Source organism: Mangifera indica, chromosome 10 (genome assembly GCF_011075055.1).
Source record: "Mangifera indica cultivar Alphonso chromosome 10, CATAS_Mindica_2.1, whole genome shotgun sequence".
NCBI classification, from domain to species: Eukaryota; Viridiplantae; Streptophyta; class Magnoliopsida; order Sapindales; family Anacardiaceae; genus Mangifera; species Mangifera indica.
In genome coordinates, this window is record NC_058146.1 from 2,194,185 (window position 1) to 2,216,868 (window position 22,684).

The 22,684-nt window shown below is 34.9% G+C and overlaps 2 protein-coding genes across 2 annotated transcripts; one reads left to right on the forward strand and one right to left on the reverse strand.

Annotated features, from left to right (window-relative positions):
* Positions 1–840: 840 nt before the first annotated feature.
* Positions 841–11,048, reverse strand: LOC123227081 (E3 ubiquitin-protein ligase UPL3-like). The gene is given in 19 exon segments (XM_044651713.1): positions 841–1,077; positions 1,195–1,385; positions 1,486–1,608; positions 1,730–1,858; positions 1,952–2,020; positions 2,106–2,186; positions 2,373–2,477; positions 2,557–2,781; positions 2,892–3,265; positions 3,268–4,426; positions 5,377–5,472; positions 5,913–7,344; positions 7,425–7,546; positions 7,626–7,874; positions 8,589–8,750; positions 8,829–8,999; positions 9,096–9,212; positions 9,326–9,436; positions 9,733–11,048. Coding segments are annotated over 18 exon segments (5,667 nt in total). The 5' UTR covers positions 10,609–11,048; the 3' UTR covers positions 841–1,077; positions 1,195–1,319.
* Positions 11,049–15,021: 3,973 nt separating this feature from the next.
* Positions 15,022–22,534, forward strand: LOC123228275 (synaptotagmin-1-like). Its single transcript, XM_044653623.1, has 12 exons — positions 15,022–15,353; positions 16,316–16,414; positions 16,506–16,556; positions 16,651–16,774; positions 17,643–17,761; positions 17,890–17,991; positions 19,731–19,805; positions 20,335–20,411; positions 20,503–20,749; positions 20,827–21,177; positions 21,685–21,816; positions 22,195–22,534. The coding sequence occupies exons 1-12, from the start codon at positions 15,243–15,245 to the stop codon at positions 22,324–22,326; spliced, it is 1,620 nt and encodes a 539-aa protein (XP_044509558.1). The 5' UTR covers positions 15,022–15,242; the 3' UTR covers positions 22,327–22,534.
* Positions 22,535–22,684: the final 150 nt, after the last annotated feature.

A 22,684-nucleotide genomic window follows, 5' to 3' on the forward strand; every position in this document is an offset into this window, starting at 1 on the left:
TTCTATGTACAATAATATAATAATAAACTCTCATAATAGTGTATTTAATTAATTAATTAATTAACTTTTATTTATACAATAATACCAGAAGCATTACTTGTAAGTTCCAAATGTGTCCATAAAAAATTACTCTTCAAATAATTAACTTAAAATTAAAATATGCAATACAATTACAGCATTTTGATTTCTTAGCAAAGTAGTCAAATAATTGACTAAATCTTATTTCATACTATCAAGAGAAATGGTTACTTCAGTCAACCAAACCTAAGTTAAGTCAATCAAACCTGAGTTAAATATAAACCAATTATATCAAATAAAACAAACAAATCTGGCTGATTACATAATTATTATCTCAAATAAATAAATAAATAAAAATTTATCTAAATATATCTCTAACAAAACTAAGGTGTGCTGAAATGATAATTTCAAACCATTAAGTTCCAAAAATCAAATTACGAAACACTTAATATAAATAAATATCAAACTTTCAATATATTTTTTTCCCTTTTAATATTTTATCTTTAAGACTCCTAAAACCATCAAATATATAACCAATTTCTAAATATTGTGTTTTTAAGTTTTTTTAAAATATAATTATTATTTTTAAAATTATCAAAAAATATGTCAAAACTTAAAAATTTTAAAAAACCTTCTACCTTTTAAAATTTTTGAAACCCCTAACTAAAACTTTTATTGGCACCATAATATTTTCAAAAATTATAATTTACTTTTAAATATTTATTATTTTAAAAAATAAAAAATTCACATAAAATAACTTTTTTACCCATAGATGTAAATAGAAATCTAACTTTTTGAATGGCAAATTAAGAGATGAAAAAATGAAAAAAGAATATCAACTTAACCATCCATGGCATAACAACATTTCAATCATTTATTTATTTTTTTTCCCTTCTATTTTATCCCATACATGTAATATATATATATATATTTGACCAGCCAATTAAGTTGTCAAATAGCAAAAATGAATTCTAAATTCCTGTTTATATACAATCTCCACAACTTAGGATTCCTCTTTCTTCACACCTCTCCTCAGAATGTGGTAGCCTGAGGCCTCACCTGCACATACCAACTAACCAATTAATATATTTTTCATGTATTGAAACACACCCCAGCAAGCACTGCCCAGTGACAGCAAAACCTCAACAAAAGGATTAAAACAACTTTGAAACTAACCTTGCCAATGATGCTAACATATAATAAGGGCAGTGAATTAATTCCCAGGGAAGAAAATTGACCCCGATGTTGTAATGTTTATAACATACAGTACAGAGCTTGACTGGTTAGTCAGTTTCAACAACTCATGATAAATCGAAGGATCCCTGCCCTTCATTGATTGCATAAAGCAGTTTCTTGTACATAATTTCCTGTTTCAGAGGAAAAGCAGTTAAACAAGTTTTATTAGCAGCTGGATTTGCTTGAGATTAGATATAATCAACTGTTTTATTCATTCGCTGAATGACATACCTTGGTAGAGTAGGGAGGCAGCTTCAGGTAATTTGCACAAGTCATCACACTTGGCAAATCTTCATCTGCTGTTTCGGATGCTGCAGTTCCATTTGTTGCTGTGTTACTTGCAGTTGAAGAATGCTGCACGAGGACATGCAACAAGGCACACATTCAATCGGGTGGGCCAAATGGTTGATTTAGAAATTATGTATTTTTTTAACTTCCAAAATGTGACTGTAAAAATCCAAAATCATTATGCTACCTTTCTCACTATAGTCAGCTTCGGATTTAGTACCGCCAGCCCACCAGGTGGAAGTCTAGGTGCACCAGTAACAAACTGGCAGAACGCCCTCTGCTGGTCCGGTGTGAATTCTCCCATGATCTCAAGTAACTGAAGAAATCAAAAACAGAACAAAATGGCTGTAACTAAAAATGAATAATTGTTTCTATGAAATAAAATACTAAACATAGGAAAGAAGCATACGTTAACAATTGCAGGGCTCTTGGCAGTATACCCATGATCAAATTTTATATGCTCCGCAAGTGTCTCAGCCTGCACAGGTTTAAAGTAATTACATAAAGCAGTTCTAGTCAAGTATGTTTAATTTATAGCAGCCGCACAATTTTATAATCAGTACCTTCCACAGCTCTCTACGGCCACAAAGGAGGAGGTCCAACTCATGAGGCGTAAATATTTGCAGTGATGAAATGTCAAAGACCTGCTTTTTTAATGCAGCGAGTTAGTAAATTCTGAAGCTGGTATACAGCGCAAAAAGACAAAATATCATTTCAATATACAGAAGCAAAAAAGCTCATTAAGTACAATGAAATAGTAGGAAGTTTCATGAGGACATCAAAATCTGGCAGCACTTAACAAAATTTACAAGAAAACATAAAAAATTGACCTGATTGAAGCCTGCTCTAAATGCTTCCATTTGCCGCATAATTCCAGTCTTCACAGTTGAATCAACCACCAGGGATATGTACTCCTCTAAGTTATTTATATCAACCTAAAATATTTTAGCGAATGTCAGAAACACATACAGAACTAAACGTCAAAAATGGCATCCAAAAATAAAGAGACAGTACATTTTCATCTCCTGGTTTCAAAATGTAGTCTGGATAACCAGGAACAGTAAAATCCAAGCAGAGATCATCAATTGGGGCCCCACGGAACCTTAAGTCAGATATTGCATCACGATTATCACAGCTTGCTGATTGTAAATATTGTTTCCGACAAACAATGACATGCAATTCTTGCAAAATCTTCCCAAACTCAGAATCAAAAGAAAGAATGTCATGCAAATCAAGGTCCTGCCATGGATAAGAATTTAGAAGTTTCATCAGAAACCTATGAATACATATCTTGTCATTGAGGAAAGTCAATCAAAATCACACATTGAGTCAGTTTCAACACAACTTACTTGACCAAGCACAAGTTTATAGAATGCTGTTGACAATGGCAGATCTAAAAGCCTCCCATCTTGAAGAGCTTTAGCCATCACACGCCCAAACAACCGGAAGTACTCAATGACTTTAGAAAACTGGCTACCTTCAGAAGTATCGGCATTTGGAGGCCAAGGTCGAGGGAACAATCCAAGTGGAGCTAGAACTAGATCTCCTACTACATCACCCCCATCAATTTCCATAGATGATTTCTCTGATGAAGAATTTGACCTCCACATTCCAAGTCCAACTTTCTGTAGGTCACGACTTAAAAGAGTATAAAACTCAAGGGTGGGACCCAAACCTGTGCCAACTTCGCCAAAATATTCTACTTCAAGGACAGCTTTTTGCTAGAATACATCTCCATTACTTTTGCAGCAGAATCCAAAATACGATTCCGAGAGACACGAACTTTCTGGCGATCTAATCTCCCAACTCTCACCTCTCTTTCATTTATTAATCCATGACCATCAGCACCCTGCTGCTGCTGAAGACGATATAAAGCACGAGATAGCCCAAAAGCAGTTGAATAAAAGTACTGACGCCGGGTCTCAAAAGGAAACAAGAATGGGCAAGCTTTTGTCAGCTGATAACACCATGTGGGGAGACTACCACTGCACAAAGCAAGGGCATCTTGAATTTGTCGAGCTAGCTTAGGAGTGAGTTTACTATTTACAAAATCCTCTGAAGGTACCCTCGCACCTGTTGCACTCTGTTCATCTAGACTCAATATTTTCCCCTCAGCATAGCTGTCAGAAACCATCTGGGCTCTTAAACGAGGTGCAAGCTGATTCATGCCCTCTATTACACGCAACAATGCCAGTATACTATATGTAGGATTAGATTTCTCCAAATCACAGGGAAGTTCCCCTTGCAAGATGCTGTCTAAAAGTGATGTGCGATGGGATTGAGCATCAGAGTTGGAATTGGAAGCAGAGTCACATTTAGTAGATTTTGATGGAGAGGGAGAAGTTGATCCTCCAATTGACATCCTATCAGCTTGGCCGTCTGCCTTATGGTAGGTTATAGTGTAAATATCACTCCAGAGTCTGCTTCCATCACTCGATATGTAGTCACTGCCACCATACCTCTCATCATCATCCTCATCCAGGACAAGCATTCGTTGAACGGCCTGATAAATGGTCAAATGCCTGTTAAGCTGTTTACCACCAGCAGTGAATATCAACTTTGGTGGTTCACCGGAACTGCCATACAGAGGACGTCCATATCGATCTCTGCCTCCCCTTACACCTCTGCCATTAGCAGAACCAAGCCCAGCCATAGCAGCAGCAGCAAACGACATTGCACCCCTCGAACCATAAGAATTGCTGGTCCTAAAGTCAGCAGAATCAGAACCCCTGACTGTAGCAGCTTTGCTACTAGACCCAGAAGCTGGGTTAGTCTGACTCTCGCTAGCTGCTGAAGCAAAGATACTATCCTCAGCTGAATCACCCAATTTTACGTCATGCACTTTATCAGGTATGCAAAAAGGAAGAGAATCATCTTTCAGCACCTGAATCGGAAAATTATAATCATGAAATCGAAAACGAAAATAACTGTACTTATACCACTAAATTGAAAAGGCAATAATCCATCTTCTATTCCTGATAAGCAAAAATCCATCTTTTATATTCTGTAAACATTGGAAACATGCTACTAGCAATAATAAAAAAACTGCAGAACACAACTGCTAACGCAATAAAATACAGCTAAGATAATAATATCCAAACAGATAATAGATTCCAATCTTTTCCTGTCGAGGGAATAACTAGAGTGAAAAAATGGTTTCTCCTCTGATCCTCCCTATCTCTACCTCCTATTAAAAGCAAGATCAGAAACCTTCAAAATTGTCCAGTCATTATCCACTTTGTGAAAAATCATGTTCTATCAGCATGCACCTTTTGACAATTAAAGTAGCATTACTAACATTAGCAGGAAGGTGCAGCAAGATTCCTGACAGAACTTGAAAAATCATATATACACATGTGAAAATATGTCCACACAAACCACCTATGTACTACAATTTCAATTAATATCAAATTCCACTCCACTTTAGTAAGTATTTTCACAAAGTTTGAGCAATTTGCTCATAAGTCATCAGTCGGTAACTTCTTTCAAAAGCTCTCACAGGCCTTGATCCCATGACCACTTTTGGAGAAGTCCTAACAGACCATCCAACTGCATTTGTTCACTTGCCTCATTTTTTGCACTACAAATGTATAATGAAACCCCTTTCTCATTTAGGATTAATTCAAAAATAAGCAAAAAGGTTCACTAAAAATATGGATACACTTGCTTTGCTTCTCTACTCCATCTATTCCTTAATAGGTCAGTCTTCTAACTATGTTGAGAAATTCAAACACTTTGTTTATTATAAAACAAGTATAACTAATCAGAAGGGAAAAGAACCAAACACTCTCTTGTTTCAAGAAATGAAGGAAATAATGAAATCAAGTAGCTTACATCTTCATGATCAACATCATCATCATCAGAGATATCATCATCTTCAATCACCAACGCATCATCAATATCCACTGGAGATATATCCAATTCCTCATCCTAGAAACGGAAAAGTTATAACATTGGTAATTTCAGAAAACATATTAAAATATTAAGACAAAAGTTACACTAGAGCACGGCACATGCATATTTAATGTTTATTGCCCAATTAAATTGCAGGTCCATCAACAACAGTGACAGGTTCAAATCTAGATAACAAAAATAACTCATACTTCCATTTACCAATCACAGAATTTTCACCAGCATTATATAAATTAATATACTAAGGAAAAGAAACATAAGGCTTTTTAGCAGCTTTCTCATATGATAAAAAACATTTTCACCAAATTTTTATATTACTGTTATAAGAAATGAAAACACAAACTATAAGTCATATTTACAAACTAGCCCCTGACACCAAAAGTGAAAATCACAACTATTATTATTCTGCTGGTGTGGGTGATGAAATCAAAACACAAATACTGGAGCATACAGCTTACCTCAGAACTTGTCTCTTCGTTCACTTGCTTCGTTTGTGCATCTTTGTCTAGAGCTGCTTTTCTGCGTGCAGCATTTCTTGTTTGAGGTCCCCTTGACTCCTCCTGAGCAGACTTCAAAACAGCTTTACCCTTCCCCTTAGATGAGCTTGACCCCTTCTCTTGGGAAGGTTCTTTTTTTGTGGCATCTCCTATATTAACAGATAATCTGGATCTTGAAGAAAGACGATGACGAGCTGCAGATGCAGGAGTTGACGTAGAAGTAGATGAAGCACCAGCTCCAGTAGGTGTGGTCCCAGAGTCTGAATTCCCCACAGATGCTGTAGGCTTTTGAACAGATTCACCTCGCTGAACTCGAGGCCCAAGAAATTCTTCAACAGCTGCTAAACTTGCTAACGGATCAATCAGCACAACATTAGAAGAATAATCACGGAGAGATTTTTCCCCTTGAGCTCGACAGAGGCGCAACTTAAAGGGTTGAGATAATGCACTCAGCCCAGAAGAGAGACGAGCACTTCCACCAGATGACCTAGATGAATGGCTCAGCACGACAGGAAAACGCTCTAGTGAGGACAAAGCATTTTGAAGCTTCTGAACTAAGATAGTCAAAGGAGCCACGCTCGCTGCATCCACGCTAGATGGAAGTGAAACGGAAAGAAATAACTTAAATCTTTTAAGAGCTTGTTGGCGAAGCTTGTGCAAATTGGCTTCTGAAATTCTTTCCTTTGAGAAACAACCACAAGAAAAATAATTTAGCAAAGCTGCGATAACACCACTGCCAATAAACTCAAAAGTGGATACACCATCCCCTTTGCTTAGTTCAGTTAACATTTCAGATATCACCCCAATCAAATACTCTTCCTTACTATCAGAAATGTCAGCCATACGAGACCCAGATGCTTTAGATTTTCCCTTTGCTTTAGTCCTTTGGTCATCAACACCAGCATTCAACTTCAAACAAAGATTCTTCAGATGTAAAAGATGATCTGTAATTCCAGCTTCAGTTGCCCCAGGATCTGAAGGAAAGTACTTATCCCTAAATGCTTTAGCACTTGCACTGACTGTAGTTCGGAGATTAGAACTAACCATTGGAATTTCTACTGAACTTGGAGGTGAGCCAACATTTAGTGAAACAGGATTCTTTGATTCTTCATAATTTCCTTCAGGATTTGAGTTACCAGTGCGTCGTCTATAACGCCTAGATCGTGCTGATGTACCAGATCCAGAGTCATTGTCCTTGTCACCAGGAGATGATTGGGCAGGGACAGTATTTGGATTACCAACTAAAATAAGTTGATCTACAGCATGAACCACACCTTCTCTGACAAACATCTTGGAGAATGTACCAGGAAGCTTTTCCATGAGAATCTCAGCAATTTGAAGAGCAGGAACCAAGACATGCGGATCTTTCCATGCTAAAACACCAGCTAAAAAGCTGTAGGTCCAAACAATTAAATAGTTATGAGTTCTCAAGTGAGCATCTCAACCAATTGTATTGAAATGAACAGCAGATACCTTGATATATTTGTCACACTCAACAGAGACTGAATCATCTCTGCACTACTGAAGAACATCAATTTCCCAATAACAGCAAGACATTTGTGGCGAACTGGACTGTTGACACTAGAACCATAGATCTGTTCAACAGGTAAAAAAGTGTAATAAATATACCACCTAAAACAAGTGAAAGAGATATAGCGATATTCCCATAGTTACCTGTAGTAGAACAGGAAGAAGATCCAATCCAAACTGCTGCAGAAGTTCAGGCTGATCATTTAATAATTTCTCATGAGCAGAAACCTCAGGAGCACTTACATTGGCATCATCCTGTTTCACAGAACTACTGGCAGGTGACTTCCTCACCACAGGACCTTTCAAAAATATAATGGAGCTGGCTGGAAGGGTAATAGTTCCTGGAGGCAGCATGGGGAGCAGCTCATTTGCGAGGTTGACTATCTCAAAGATCTGAAAAGTAGAACAAAAGTTTAAATTACTAAATGTTCAATTGAAAATTAGAGCATACCATGGCGATTTACTGTAGTAATAATGTCAGGTGCCCCCAATAATGCATATGACGTTTGGTTTAATAGGTATAAAATAGAAATGCAAGGCCACTGAACATGTTTTGAGTGTCTTTCAATGGAAGCCAAGGCTTTTGGAGTACAGTAAACCCAAACATCATATACAGAGCACATTTTTGAGATCTATACTAGTGTGTTCTATGAAAATAATGCTTCTCCCATCCTTTTCTCTCATTAAGTAAATTGAAGAATTAGAAAAGTGACAGCATTTTGTTTTTTAGCTCTAAGTATGTCCTGTATATGAGGGTTGCATCCCCTGAACACTGCAGTGCACAATAGTACCGCTCCTCAACTTTTAGACTATATTAAGCACCAGTTTACCATTAAAACTGTAATTTAATTTTGTTTTAATTTTATTAGTCAACTCATAGTTGCATAATGACACAGAAGAAGCTCATAATTTGGATTTCCTATGAACCAAACATCTTGAAAAATGACAAATAAATTGACACAGAAAAAACATATTTGGACTGTATAAATATAATAAATGTCCAGGAAATTAATATTTTGCTACAGTTTCTGTCAGCTTTCTGGTGAATTATATAAATGTGCTGTCTTGTTCACATAGACAAGAACTGGTCAAAGAAACAGTAACTACCTGCTCTGACGGTCTACTCAAAGCTGGTGGAACAGATGTAGTAGCAGAAACACCAGACCCAGATAGTATATCTTTCAAAATTCCACTAATCCCAAGGAGAAGCAAAGTTTTGGCACAAAGAGGGGATCCACCAGCACAAGTGGATAGCAATCGGATTAAACCCTGCATACCTAGAAATTAGAATCACAACCAGCAATATATTAAACAAATGTAAGATATGAAGGTAGAAGTCAAATTTACCGTGTAGGTTGGTGTGCTAAGAGATGCCTGCCCACCACCAGCATTACTGGTTGAAATGAGAGAGGCAGCTTGTGTAACCAGCCCATGATTACATAGTTCATCTAACTTGTCTGGCAATGATGCAAATGCTTCGGCAATCCGTGTCAAACAAACAGAAGCATGTTCCAACACCTAAAAAAACAACATATCACAAATAATGAATATGAGGAAACTGAAACAGAATGGGAATTTGCTGGCTTTAATGAAACCATAAATTAATGACTTTACCTTCGAATCATGGTATTGAAGAAGGTTTGTCAACAAGGGAACAGCTTCCATCACAAAGTCAGCAGCATCAGAAGGGAGTTTCTTGCACATATTTGCAGCAGTGGACAATGCCACCCGCTGAAACATAACATTAAACAGAAAAAATGCTCAACTTTTAAGTATCAATGACAGCACCATAGAATCCATTCCCATCAACCATTTATAGACCAGAATCTCACTCAATCAGTTACCTGAACTCCTGTGGAGAAGAAATCCAGATATGAGAGAACTGCCATTAGAGCACCTGCTCTCAAACAGGCAGTTGGGTGCTCCTGCGATATCTTCTTTAAAGCTTGAAGAGACTACATATACCACAACCACCATCAATAAATATCAAAATCCAATATTCAAACAATTGCTTAAAAACTTCATTCTGGAAGAAAATAAAAGAATCCCAACTACAATAATATCAAACACAAATCCACACATGCTACAAGCAAAACAACACCATCACATCGTCAACATTTGTTATCATTCCAAAAATTTGCTTATTTTCCACCAATTGAATTACATGAAAATGTATAAAAACAGGAAACACTGAACCAACAAAAGCAGTCCAGTATCTAGCACCAGCAATATAACACTATAATAAACCAACCTGTTCAGCCAAGTCCATATACTCAATTGTCAGCAATCGAGCCACGAAACAGGTAACCGCCCCATAATGCACGACAGCAGCACAAGATGACGGCAATACATCACACAAATGCGTGAGTGCCCTGGCCGCAAGCAACATAATATCGGGATTACTCTCATGATTCAGCAATCCAACCAGCACCGGCACAAATGAATCCACTGAGAAGGTACTCAAACTCTCCTCCGTTCCAATAGACAACATCTCACAAAGCTGCGTCAACGCCTCCACTTGCTTCCCCTCCCCGCCGTCTGCCCTCAGCCCAGATAAAATCTTCTTCAATCTCCCGCTCTGATGTGATGACGACGCCGACCCCATGACTGGGGAGGGTAAAAGATCATCTAATCCAGCTCCCAGCTTCCTCAAAAGTCCTTGCAACGCACTGCTAGCTGAGGTCAGATTCTGGTGCAAAATTCCAACTCCACCCTCGCTGTCATTCTCATCGTCATCTATACCCGAATCCATATTCAACCCCAGTGCCCGACCCGTGTTCGTCAAATCCGAAATATTATTATTGCTGTTATTGTTGTTGTTATTATTGTGTTCTTTTTCTTTACCTTTCTCTGCGGAAATGTCGGCGTTGGATGAGGAGATTTTGGAGCGGCGAGTGTGGCGAGAACCGGAGGATTCAGTGGTGGGGTCCATGGAGAGAGCGCGTGAGCGACGTGAGCGCGTGGTGGCGGAAGAGGAAGATGCAGGGGCGGTTGTTGTTGTCGAGGTAGTGGGAGCTACACGTAGTCGTTTATTGGCAAGAGAACGAGTGGTGGGCCCAGACGAAGATGACGAAATCGAAGGGGCAGTTGAGGAGGCCTCCGCCCGCTTTCGGCTCCGAGTTTCCATACAAAAACCACTCCAAAATCGGAACTGCTTCGCTCGCTCAAAACGACGAGCGAAGCGATCAGACGGTTCTCGATCCGATTCCCACCTGCATCTCACCGCACCAGATCAAAACCCTAGATTCGGACAGACAAAAGTTGTCTAAAAATTGTCTAAATTGAGTGAAAGATTAGGAAATTACGAATGGTGGGTTGAATAGATGATAGGATTGGAGTGTAAAGATTGGTTGAAGAGAGAAAGAGAATACAATAGAACAGAGAGAAACCCTAGAGAGTGAAAAGAGAAAGGGGAAGGGAAAGAAACAAAACAGAGTAAAGACGGGAAAGCGAATGAATTTTGATATTTATAAGAAATTGTGATGATGAAATAATAAAAAGAAAGAGAGATGAAGGTACATCATAAAATAAGGTGAGCTTGCACGGCGGTGAATGCTGCTCAGTGACTTTTGTGCTGCTGAGTCTCTCCCTCTCGTCAATGCTCCATTTAATTACACTTTAAAATTATGCACGTTTTTAAAATAAACTTTGATTTATAGTAAAAATAATAGTACGAAATCAACTTGTAATAAAAATATTAATTCATACAATTTATTATGTGAAAAACAATAAAATTATAAAAATAAAATTAATATTAAACATGATTACTTATGTTTCAGTAGCAAATCAAATTAAATATATGAGAATCTAATTAATGAATAATTTATAATAATTAATGTGAATTTGCCACATTATTATTTAATTTTTTTACATACATTCCAAATATATATGTTATTACAAGTCTTTTATCAAGTTAAAATAAAATTATGATATTAATTAATTAATATTGAAAATTTTTATAAAGTTGAATTTACAAAGGGAGATTGGTTAATTTGAATTTGGTGGAGTAGAAGTGAGACTGTGTTGTAGATTTATGTAGGCCAAAAGATTTGTGCAATCGATAATGCACGACAAAGGTGGCCTAGAGAAGATTTCGGTCGGAGAGAGAGCATTAGGAGGGAACAAAAGTGGGTTGAAAAAGGTGGTCTATCGAGAGATTTTGATGTTCGGAAAATATAAAATAGAAAAAAATAAATTTAAAGAAGAAAATATAATTTTTCAAACTTACATTTAAAAAAAATTATAAATTTTTAAAGTTAAGATAAAAAATAAAATTAGTTTTTATTATTTTTATTTTATTGATTAAATTATAATTATATATTTAATATTAATAAATTTATTAATTTTAATAATTAATGAATAAATTTTTAAATTTTTAAAATTTAATATATAGGAGTTTGATAAAGAACTAAATCCTGGATAAGGATAAGTCATTGGGCCATTTATGTACTTGTGTTCGCAAAAAGGAAAGGCTATTGTAATGAACCACACTGAGTGGACATTTCTGTCCTCAGAATAAATGTCTTCTTGGAGAATTTTTAAACTATTCTTTGTAATGGGTACACAAAAAATGAAGATCAGACTGCTCTCTCTGCAGCCACTTCCAAATGATACCCTTTTTTATTACTCTACCAGTCAACCAATGTGCTTCTCTGTATGGCTAGTTAGCATGATTGGTTCTGGTTTATTACCATAATCCAGTCTTACCCATTTAGCTTGTTTAGTATCTGAATCCAATCTTTCCTATTTAATATTACATTTACTTTGGGGAGATCAAGCTCTGTATCAAAGTATTTAAGTTAAGTTTGAATAAAAAACTATTTAATTAAGTTTAGTTTGTTTATACCTTTAGTCGATACTACAAAAAGGCGAATTCCAACATAAGGTTTTTGGGCAAGAGTAATTCTTTTTAATACCTATTGACTAATAGGCCTATAAACTAATTAGTGTTTAATCAACTGAAGTCGATGAATGATTTTACTTGAAAAAAAGTTGTGATGGATGTCTTAGTGTCTAAACATAACATGATGTTTCTAGATGGTAGACTTTTAAAGCCTTTAGAAAGTAACCCTAATGAATAAAATTATGTGACTTGTAACTAATGGTCATATCTTGGATATTGAATTCATTGAATGAGGAGTTGCATAACATTTGAGTGTACAATGTCACTATAAAAACGACGTGGAAATCACTTGAGGAGCGATTCTTACTAGGGAATGGTCCAAAAATTCAAGAGATTAAATGAAAAATCGCCAATATTTAATGAGGTGACATGTTAAATTGAACATATTACATCAAAATGAATAGTTTATTGGGGCAATTCAATGCCTTCTCAAAATCACATAGATCTGGTTGCAATAGATGTACATGTAATACAACTGGACAATAAGAAAAGGGAAGAAAGAGAGAATTCATCAATTTTCGTTAGGGCTCAACCACATTTATAACGTAATCATGTGGAATTTGTTGTGCAAGGATCCTTTACCAAGCTTGTTAAACGCATTTTCCTTGCTTACTTGAGGGGAGGTTATTATAGGAAGACTATCTATCAACCAACAATGCAATGTGGACATCAACAAAAGCAAAGACCATAACAAAATATTAAAATGTGAGCACTACAGGAAACATGGACCCAATAGAGGCAAATGTTTCAGGGTAAATGGGTATTGAATGAATTACCAAGGGAAAAGGAAAGGAAGCCAATGGCACATGCAACAACTACATAAAGGGAAATGACTTAAGGAAAACCCAACCAATATTATTCTCATATCACAAATCTATCACAAGAGCAAGTAGAACAACTATTGGCATTGTTAGAATAGGAAAATCATGTCAATCCAATAGTAAATTTCATTAGCAATGCCACCAAATCATACTAGATTATAGATAATAAAGAATCTGACAATGTAATATCGAATATAGTAATATTATAATATATTTCAAAAGTCAAAAGAAGTCAATTATAATCTTTCAATCAAAGGGAATGGGATCAACATCGATGACAATATTTCATTACAAAATATTTTGTTTTTACTTGAATTTAATTTATATCTTAATAGTTACGAGTAAATTAACACTAAATTTAAATTTGTAATAAAAGATATTTTTAATTTAAAAATAAAATTATATATAATTATATAATAATATTTTATTTATTTATATAAAATATTTAAAATATATATATATATATATAATTTGATTGTTATTGTAATTATTATGTCATAACTTGTATTGGGAATAGGTGCTCTATCCTTTCCAATTCAGGAAACCTCGTCCAAAAGCCCAAATTGGCTCCAACTGGGCTCCACCCCGGCCTAATAAATTTTAGAAATGTACATCTACGTAATGGCAATGTATTGAATAGACCTTGCATGAACGTCTTGATGTATTAATTGTTAAGATAGTCTATTTTAGTATTTCACCATCTTTCCATCATAAATTCTAGCTTTATTTTATTTTTATTTTTGTATTTTATATAATCTCTTTAAATGTAAAAAAATATAAGCCTAGAATGATAATATAAGTTGAAAGTGGGATGTGACATGAATAATTCTCATGTCTCAACCAACCTTCAACACCACTAAATCAATATGCCTATTATTTGGGTGATAAGATTGTTACATATAAGTTTTTCTTATAAATTTCTCATTCGATGATTTAAAAAAAAAAAAAACCTTAAAAAAATATAATTTTTTAAAGTTTAATTATAAAAAAAGTTATTAATTTTTTAAATTAAAAAATAAAAATAATATAAATTTTTAGAATTCTAAAATTTAATAATAAAATAATAATTTTATTTTCATCTTTAATAAAAATAAACTTACCAATAAATATTTAATGATGTATTTATCTTCGCCTTGAGCCTTTGATGAGAAATAGCCATTTGACCTTTGTTAATTTTCTACCGACGTCGTTCGAATCAACGCATTTAAACTCACACGTGGCAATTCGATGTCGGCCCACTTGGGCGTGAAGCGTCTGAAAAAAGCAACACTACTGTAAATTGTTTTTTAAGGATATGATCGATAGGAACGAAGGGTGTTGGTGAAAATGATCATCTTGACTGTGGAAAAATTGGAGAAGGATAAGCCACATATCTGGAGAGACTACAGTGTGACACGTGGAATAAGGTGAAGAATTGCAATCTTACGTGTGACTTCAGTTAAGTGGCTTTTACGTTACTATTTCCTGCTTTTTTTTTTTTTAATATGAAATATTTTGTATATTACAATGTAATAATGAATATAAAAAATTCAAAGTCATGATTTTGAGAAATAATAATCTCAAAAGTTATTTTCTTACATCAACGTTTAAAAATAATAAGAGAAAAAAATAATTTAAATTACTTAGACATATAATAAATAATTTGAAAAAAAAAAACAATTATTTTTGATAAATTTAATATGTAAAATTATATTTGTGTCGTTGCTGTCATACTACAAACTCGGATCCGGTCGGGTCAGTGCCTGATCTGAAATCATTTTCCATCAAGGTCAATCGTGTTTCATTACATCTTACAAACCTTTCAAGCCTTTCACTTCATCTTCCCCTAGATTTTCTGTCTATCCAAAACTAGTCGGCAGAGGACATTTCTGTCATTTCATATTTCCACTGCGTCTGATTGTGATTTATTAATTAATGCTTTTATGAATGCGATTCTTTTCCTCGTTTTAAAGATTAGCCGGATGAACAGTGTTGGGGAAGATAAAAATTGAGGAAGGGCTGTTTGCTTGCCGAGAAAATTAAGAGAGAAAGTGAAGCATGGGAATTGTAAGTGCAGTGTTAGGTTTTTGCGGCTTTGGTGTTGGCGTTTCGGCTGGACTTGTGATTGGTTACTTCTGTTTTATTTACTTTCAGCCTACTGATGTCACGGTAATTTAATTTAATTTAATTTTTTTCATTTGTTTATGAAAATGTGTGTTTATTTTTGTATGTTTATATTTCAAAGTTTTGATCTAGTTTCTCTGAGACTTTTCAGTTGCTGAGCAGACTGTAATGTGATAGTTGAAGTCTCAATGGAGATTTTTAGGCTTCTTAGAGAAAATATGTTGAGTTAGTGACTTAGCGTTTTATCTGTTCATGTATGGACCTTGTTAGTGTATTGTGTAGTCATTGAATCCAAAATTGTGTCGATTATCGTGTTGATCTGATTCTGGTTTGTCCTGATTGACTTGTCAAATTGTTGAAGGTGATTCCTGCAGGTTTCAGAATTTTGGGAAACCTCCTGTGATTTTTCTGAAAATTGTCATACATTCATAGAAAGTTTTGTTAGATTCATTTCTGAATTCTATAAAGTTTATTAAAAACCTGTGTAATTAAGCTATACCTCTGGGAATGTGAATGAAATTTAAGGAAATGTATTTGAAGAACAGATGAATGATCAACAATACTAATAATAATAGACTTGTTCCTAAAGTTGAAGAAGTGGAAGTTGAGTGTTAGGAGTTTAGACTTATATGGAGGTTAAGCTGCAAACTTGTATAATTATAGGGAGGTTTGCTCTATCCTGACATTGTTCACTGCCTTCTCTATTTATTGCTCAACTTTTGAGTTGTGAGGTACATGCTTAAGATGTTAAAATATGTGTTATAGCCAGGTGGCAGTGAAGTGCAGGTCTGGATTTCAGAGATAAGATAGAGTGGCTAGAAACCAGGGATTATGGCAGTTATCAATATATTTAACTGAAACAATGAGTTTAGGTATTTTGGATGATAAAAGGCATACAAATTTATATAGAAAGAAACTGGATAGAGTAGTAAATGTTATGATCTTACACTGGTGGCATTTTCATCTGCATTTGCTGAAGTTTATTCTGTTGCCTTTTGCTTGGTCAGAATCCTAAGATTCGCCCGTTGGTTGAGCAAGATACAGGTTCTTTGCAGCGGATGCTTCCAGAGATACCACTTTGGGTGAAAAATCCAGACTATGATCGGGTATGTGTTGATGCCATGACATCTTTCTATATTATGCTATGATTTGGGTACATTCTCTTCTGATGCACGATTCTGATTTTTTCCTGTAAAGGTTGATTGGCTAAATAAGATGCTTGAATATATGTGGCCCTATCTTGACAAGGTTTGATTTCTCAATCTGGCAATCATGTTCTTATCAGTTTATTGCTTCTTGTTTTTAATAGGCATGTATGACTCTTTCTTTTCTTCTGACATAGGCCATTTGCAAGACTGCGAAGAATATTGCAGAACCCATAATTGCAGAGCAAATTCCTAAATATAAAATAGACTCTGTCGAATTTCAAACACTTACATTAGGGTCTCTACCACTAACTTTTCACGGTTAGTAGACCTGAAATTCCTTTCTAATTTTGTATTTTTAGGAATCCTTTTTGGGGCTTTTTCATTTTTGTTTTAAGAAAAATGGAAAACTTCTTATGTACATGCCTATTGTTGCTGGATTAGATTTGTAGATGTTTCTAAGTGGGCTTACATTTACTTTAATGACATTTATGCAGTAACTTATTGAAGATAGAGATAAACTAGAAGAATTAGTCTATATAATGTATTTTGGAAAAGTGTTAATGTTGGAGATGTCATATCTAAGAAAAAATAATTGCTAGTGTTTTCATCACTATATAGCTTTATGGAGGGAATGAATGTTATGCACTTATTTCTCCCTTTTAGAATGAAGTATAATGAACATTCAAAACTAACTCAAATGGTTAACCTAGAGGTACCTGTTATTACAATTTTTTTTTTTTGAATAGTTTTTAGTTGAAAGTTGGTAGTTCTCATCTCTTGTGTGGCTTATTTTGGTTATGAATCAATTAGCAAGTGCAAAGGCCTGAAAATATTTATTTATGTTGGCAGATCTGTCCCATTTGTTTTCTGATTGTAAATTAGTATGGTGTTACTAGGATTCAACTCTAGCTGTGCGTAATGTCATACTTGTAGTAGGATATTGCAAACATTATATATATATTCTGGAGATACTTTAGGTTAAGCTGTCGCTTCATGCTTGTGTTCTTTTATCTTGATTTATGGATAATATAATTTTGTGGTTACTATTCATTAGAAGCACCTTGACTTTTTTATTCTTTCCGTCTACTTTTTTTTTATCTACCGAATTGATTTGTCATGTATAATGTGCCTCCAAACTTCAGAACTCATTTTTTTTTGTTCTTTTGGAAATCTTAAATTTGTGCAGGTATGAAAGTTTATCTCACTGATGAGAAGGAATTGATTATGGAACCGTGTATAAAATGGGCTGGAAATCCTAATGTCACTGTTGCTGTTAAAGCATTTGGTTTGAGGGCAACAGTTCAGGTTTGTATTGTTCTGCTGACTGGAAAAAATATGTTTTATGTCTAGTAACTTGCATTTGATGGAGAGGGAGAAACATCCTCCTTCCCCCTCTGCAGCTTGTTAACACCATGTACTCTTTATATCTTCAGGTGGTTGATTTACAAGTTTTTGTTGCACCACGCATCACTCTGAAGCCCTTGGTTCCTTCCTTTCCTTGCTTTGCAAAAATCTATGTTTCTCTCATGGAGAAGGTTTGTGATAATGGTTATTATTTAGTTTTTATTGGGTCAAATTACTTATAATCTATGCAAAATTCCTCATTTGACAAGAAAGTTTTTCTAAGTATGAGTTCTTTTGAAAATATCCAATGTTCAGTCATTTATTTATTAGGCGTGTTTATGTTAGGAACGCAGCTCTTATTCAACTAAAACATAAAATTAAAACATAAAAACATAATAAACTAAAATTATTTCATTAATAAAAAGATTACAATGATAAATCGAACAATTCGAAGAGTTCGAGGCTTCCCATTCCGGACAGTTCAAGGAGTCCAGAACCTCTCATTTTCCGGTCATTCGAGGCGCCGGACATCTCCCACAATTAGCCAAGTTTGGCTGTCTAACTAACAAACCCTAATGTATTCTCTCCCCCCCCCCCCCCACTTTCCCCCTCTCTTTTGAAACCTAAAACATATATTTATAATAGAGATTTACCATTGAATTGAGGATAAATGTTCTAATCCAAACATTCCCCTCCCCTTCAAAACCACCTTGTCCTCAAGGTGGTAATATTTTTTTTTTTTATATTTAGATTTTTTTTATTTTTTCAGATTTTCCTTTTTTTTCACAAGTTATGTCTCTCTCTTTTTTTTAATCTTTTTCTCTCTTCACAGACTTTTATAACTTTTTCTCTCTTTTTTTTTTTAAAACTTTCTCTCACCATTTTGCCACCACCAGCTCTGATACCATTTTATTAGAAATTCAGCTCTTATTTAACTAAAACACAAAAACATAATAAATTAAAACTATTTCATTAATAAAAAGATTACAATGTAAACCGAACAATTCGAGGAGCTCGGGCCTCCCATTCCAAACAGTTCAAGGAGTTCGAAACCTCCTATTTTCTGGCCATTCGAGACGCCGAAGACCTCTCACAATCAGCTAAGGTTGGCTACCCAACTAATAAACCCTAATACATTTTTTCTTCTTCCGCACCCCCCCCCCCCCCCCCCCCCCCCCCACCCTTTTCCTATAACACATATTTATAATGGACATTTACTATTGGATTGAGGACAAGTGTCCCAATCCTAACAGTTTATAATCAGGTAGAGTTGCATAACATGTCTATCATGATTCAAGCAAAGTTAGTCATTTGTTATTTTTCTATCACATCAATTTCCGAATGCTGTTTATTAGTATAGGAATGTTTGTATGTTGTACAGAGGCATCAAGTTCTTGTGCTGAATATAGGACTTGTTCAGATGGATTACATTTATATTCCCTTTTGAATGATTTTACTTTTCAAAATGGTTGCAGTGATGGGGGAATTATCTTGATTCTGCTTGATTAATATTAATTTTGTGGATGTTGGCAGCTGAAGCTAAATGGCTACTGCACTTATTTTTCTATTGATGGTTTCAATTTATGATACTGTTGAAAACCATTACATAATAGCTTTCTTTTACCCCTATATTAAGCTATCCATCTGAGAAAGTTAAACCATCTTAAAAATGTTTGAATGTCCAGAATTTTTTGGAATTTTCTTGTGATCTATCTGTTGTGGTTGCAGTCAATTGGAGTCTCAGAAAAAAATTAGTCTGGAATCTAGTGATCATGTTATATGTTCTTCATATTGGTACATGTTTTCCTAGATATATAAGATCTTGAATACAGCATATTCAATTAGTAGAAATGTAATAAAACAAACGATGTTTCTTTTTTTCGCACATGAGGTTTTCTGCCCTCTTGATTATTCATCCTTTAATTTGCAGCCTCATGTTGACTTTGGACTAAAGCTTATAGGGGCTGATCTTATGTCTATACCTGGTCTCTACAGGTTTGTCCAGGTACAAAGCTAGAAGGCTTCTTTCCTCTTCTATTCTGTTTTCTGTCTTCATGCATCCAAGTGGTTGTTATATGAGGTTTTTTCAAATTTTTACTGTAAAATGGGGTACACTAGACTGCAAAAGAAAAAAAAAATGTATATATTTTAAATAAATTGATACATATATGTATGCTTTGTGGTTCAATCAGACAGTGCTTGTAATTCCTAGCTGTTCATGTGATCTAAAAAAGTTGTGATTTTGTACAGATTTTGGATGAGTTGATCAGCCATTTTAGTTGTCAGAAGCGACATTCTTAAATTTTCTTGTGCAACATATTGATTTTTCAACTTGTATTGTTTGGTTGTGTCATCTATGGCAGTTTAATTTTTTGGACAAGGTAATGCTAAGTTGGCTTATGGTGCTAATTCCTTCTTGAAGTATATCAACATTCCTTTAAATGATTGAAGATGGTTTTGTTTTACGTAGCTAGATTAATCTATTTATTTTTCATCAATTATTGGTTTTAAAAGTGTAAAGTGTTATTTTCCAGGAGCTTATTAAAGATCAAGTGGCCAACATGTATCTGTGGCCCAAAACCCTAGAAATTCCAATCTTGGATCCAGCTAAGTATGTTTCTACTGAATTCCATAATTCTCTTGGGACTTATAACCTTATTCCGACTATCACTTAACTTTTGGCTGAATACGTTAATATGCAGAGCCAACAGGAGACCTGTTGGAATTCTCCATGTGAAGCTTATAAAAGCAATGAATCTAAAGAAGAAAGATCTTCTGGGTGCATCAGACCCTTACGTGAAACTAAAGCTTACTGAGAGTAAGGTTCAATCAAGGAAATCCTCTGTGAAGCACAAAAACTTGAACCCTGAATGGAATGAGGATTATAATTTTGTCATAAAAGATCCAGAGTCTCAGGCTTTAGAGCTTGTTGTGTATGATTGGGAGAAGGTATATTATTCCAAATCACTTCTCATAAGTTGCAGCTTGATTACGTGTTGTGTAACCTGTTTTTCCTCCTTTCTTAGATTGGCAAACATGAAAAGATGGGTATGAATGTCATTCCTCTAAAAGAACTTACTCCTGAAGAGCCAAAAGTCATGACTCTTGATCTTCTCAAAAACATGAACTTAAATGATCCTCAAAATGAGAAATCACGTGGACAGCTTGTTGTGGAATTGGTATATAAACCATTTAAAGAGGAGGAAATGCCAACAAGTTTTGAAGAATCACATACGGTGCAAAAGGCTCCTGAAAATACTCCTCCTGGTGGAGGTGTGCTTGCAGTTATAGTCCATGAAGCTCAAGATGTTGAAGGAAAGCACCATACTAATCCTTCTGTACGACTTCTTTTCAGAGGGGAGGAGAGAAGAACTAAGGTATACTAATATTAGCATTCAATTTTTTAATTTTGATTTTTTTTGGATTTCATCAGTTATTTTTCTGCAAAAATGAATTTCGAGTGTGTTTTTTTCAATATTAAGCCAGAAAAGTTCTGGTTATATTCCAACTTGGCCATATTTGCTGCATCATTTTCCCCTTTTAATAAGTCATATGGTACCCTTTCTAAGAGAGTTTGTCAATTCCTTCCTTTATATTTTTTTTCTACTTTTCACACAAGTTCTTTTCTGTTACATTACTAGGATTTTAAACAATCTTGATAGAATTTGGAAATGTGTTAAATGAACAAAAAAGTAGCATATATCAAGCCTTGTGAGTGATGAGCAGAATAAGCTGCTTCTTGAGAAAACAAATTTCATTTGGTTCATAGAATGAGATTATAGAATATTGGATAGCCTGGCAATTTACACGGAATCTTATTTTTTGTACTTTCATCTATGGTTGATGGCATGTTTAATGGATGATATGGTCTTTTATGGATACAGCATGTAAAGAAGAACAGAGATCCAAGATGGGAAGAAGAGTTCACATTCATGCTAGAGGAGCCTCCAACTAATGATAGACTACACCTGGAAGTTGTCAGCACCTCATCAAGGATTGGACTGCTGCATCCAAAGGTATTGATTTCGAATCCTTTCATCTTGTATACAAAATGAAGCATACCATTGATTGAATACCTCTAAAGTTCCCCATTATGCCCCGGCTTATCAATGGTATTCAAGTTAGTTTTCTTATGGCCTGTATTATATAAAAGAACACAAAAATCTTGTGGAATCTATATACAATTTATTAAGCCGTGTTGTTACATTTCTTAGGCATGATATAGTCAGTGATTGGTATATGTGATTTTATGTTGTGACGATTTGTTTGAGAAAGTTTTGAAATTTACTTGATGGACGCACATGATCAAATCGTTGATTTAACATGTTTGTTTTTCTCTCCCTGTGTTTTTTTCTGGTCTTTAGATGTGATTATAACAGTGTTTATGTAACTAGGAAACTCTGGGTTATGTGGACATCAATCTTTCAGATGTTGTTAGCAACAAACGAATCAACGAGAAGTACCATCTTATTGACTCGAAGAACGGCCGAATCCAGATCGAGTTGCAATGGAGAACAGCATCATAAGCTTGTCATAAAAGAATCAATTGGTTACTGCCATGAAAGACCAATTTGTTCGTTGATTTTTGTACATGGTTGTGATCATAATACTGTTTACACATGTAATCCCGTGTTTTTAAGCTTTCTTCTACTTTGCGTGTTCGCTTTGGTTGCTCATAGTTGAGCAAGGAAGGACTTCGAGTTCATATATTTACAATTCTCCTCTTTCTTCCCAGCGCCCCTCTGAGCAAAATCCCAATGTTTCTTTCTCCCATTTTTATATTTTTTTGGGGGTAAATTGCTTCGTTTTCAAAAACAAAATTTGATATTGATACACTTGTAGCTAAATATGTAACCCATCTCTTTCCTTTTTTAATCCCATTTA

Bases quoted from the DNA above. Each gene is read 5' to 3' on its own strand.
- LOC123228275 (XM_044653623.1), top strand. From the start codon at position 15,243: ATGGGAATTGTAAGTGCAGTGTTAGGTTTTTGCGGCTTTGGTGTTGGC. The intron at 15,354-16,315 runs GTAATTTAATTT...TTGCTTGGTCAG, and splicing joins TTCAGCCTACTGATGTCACG to AATCCTAAGATTCGCCCGTT. The intron at 21,817-22,194 runs GTATTGATTTCG...TTATGTAACTAG, and splicing joins TTGGACTGCTGCATCCAAAG to GAAACTCTGGGTTATGTGGA.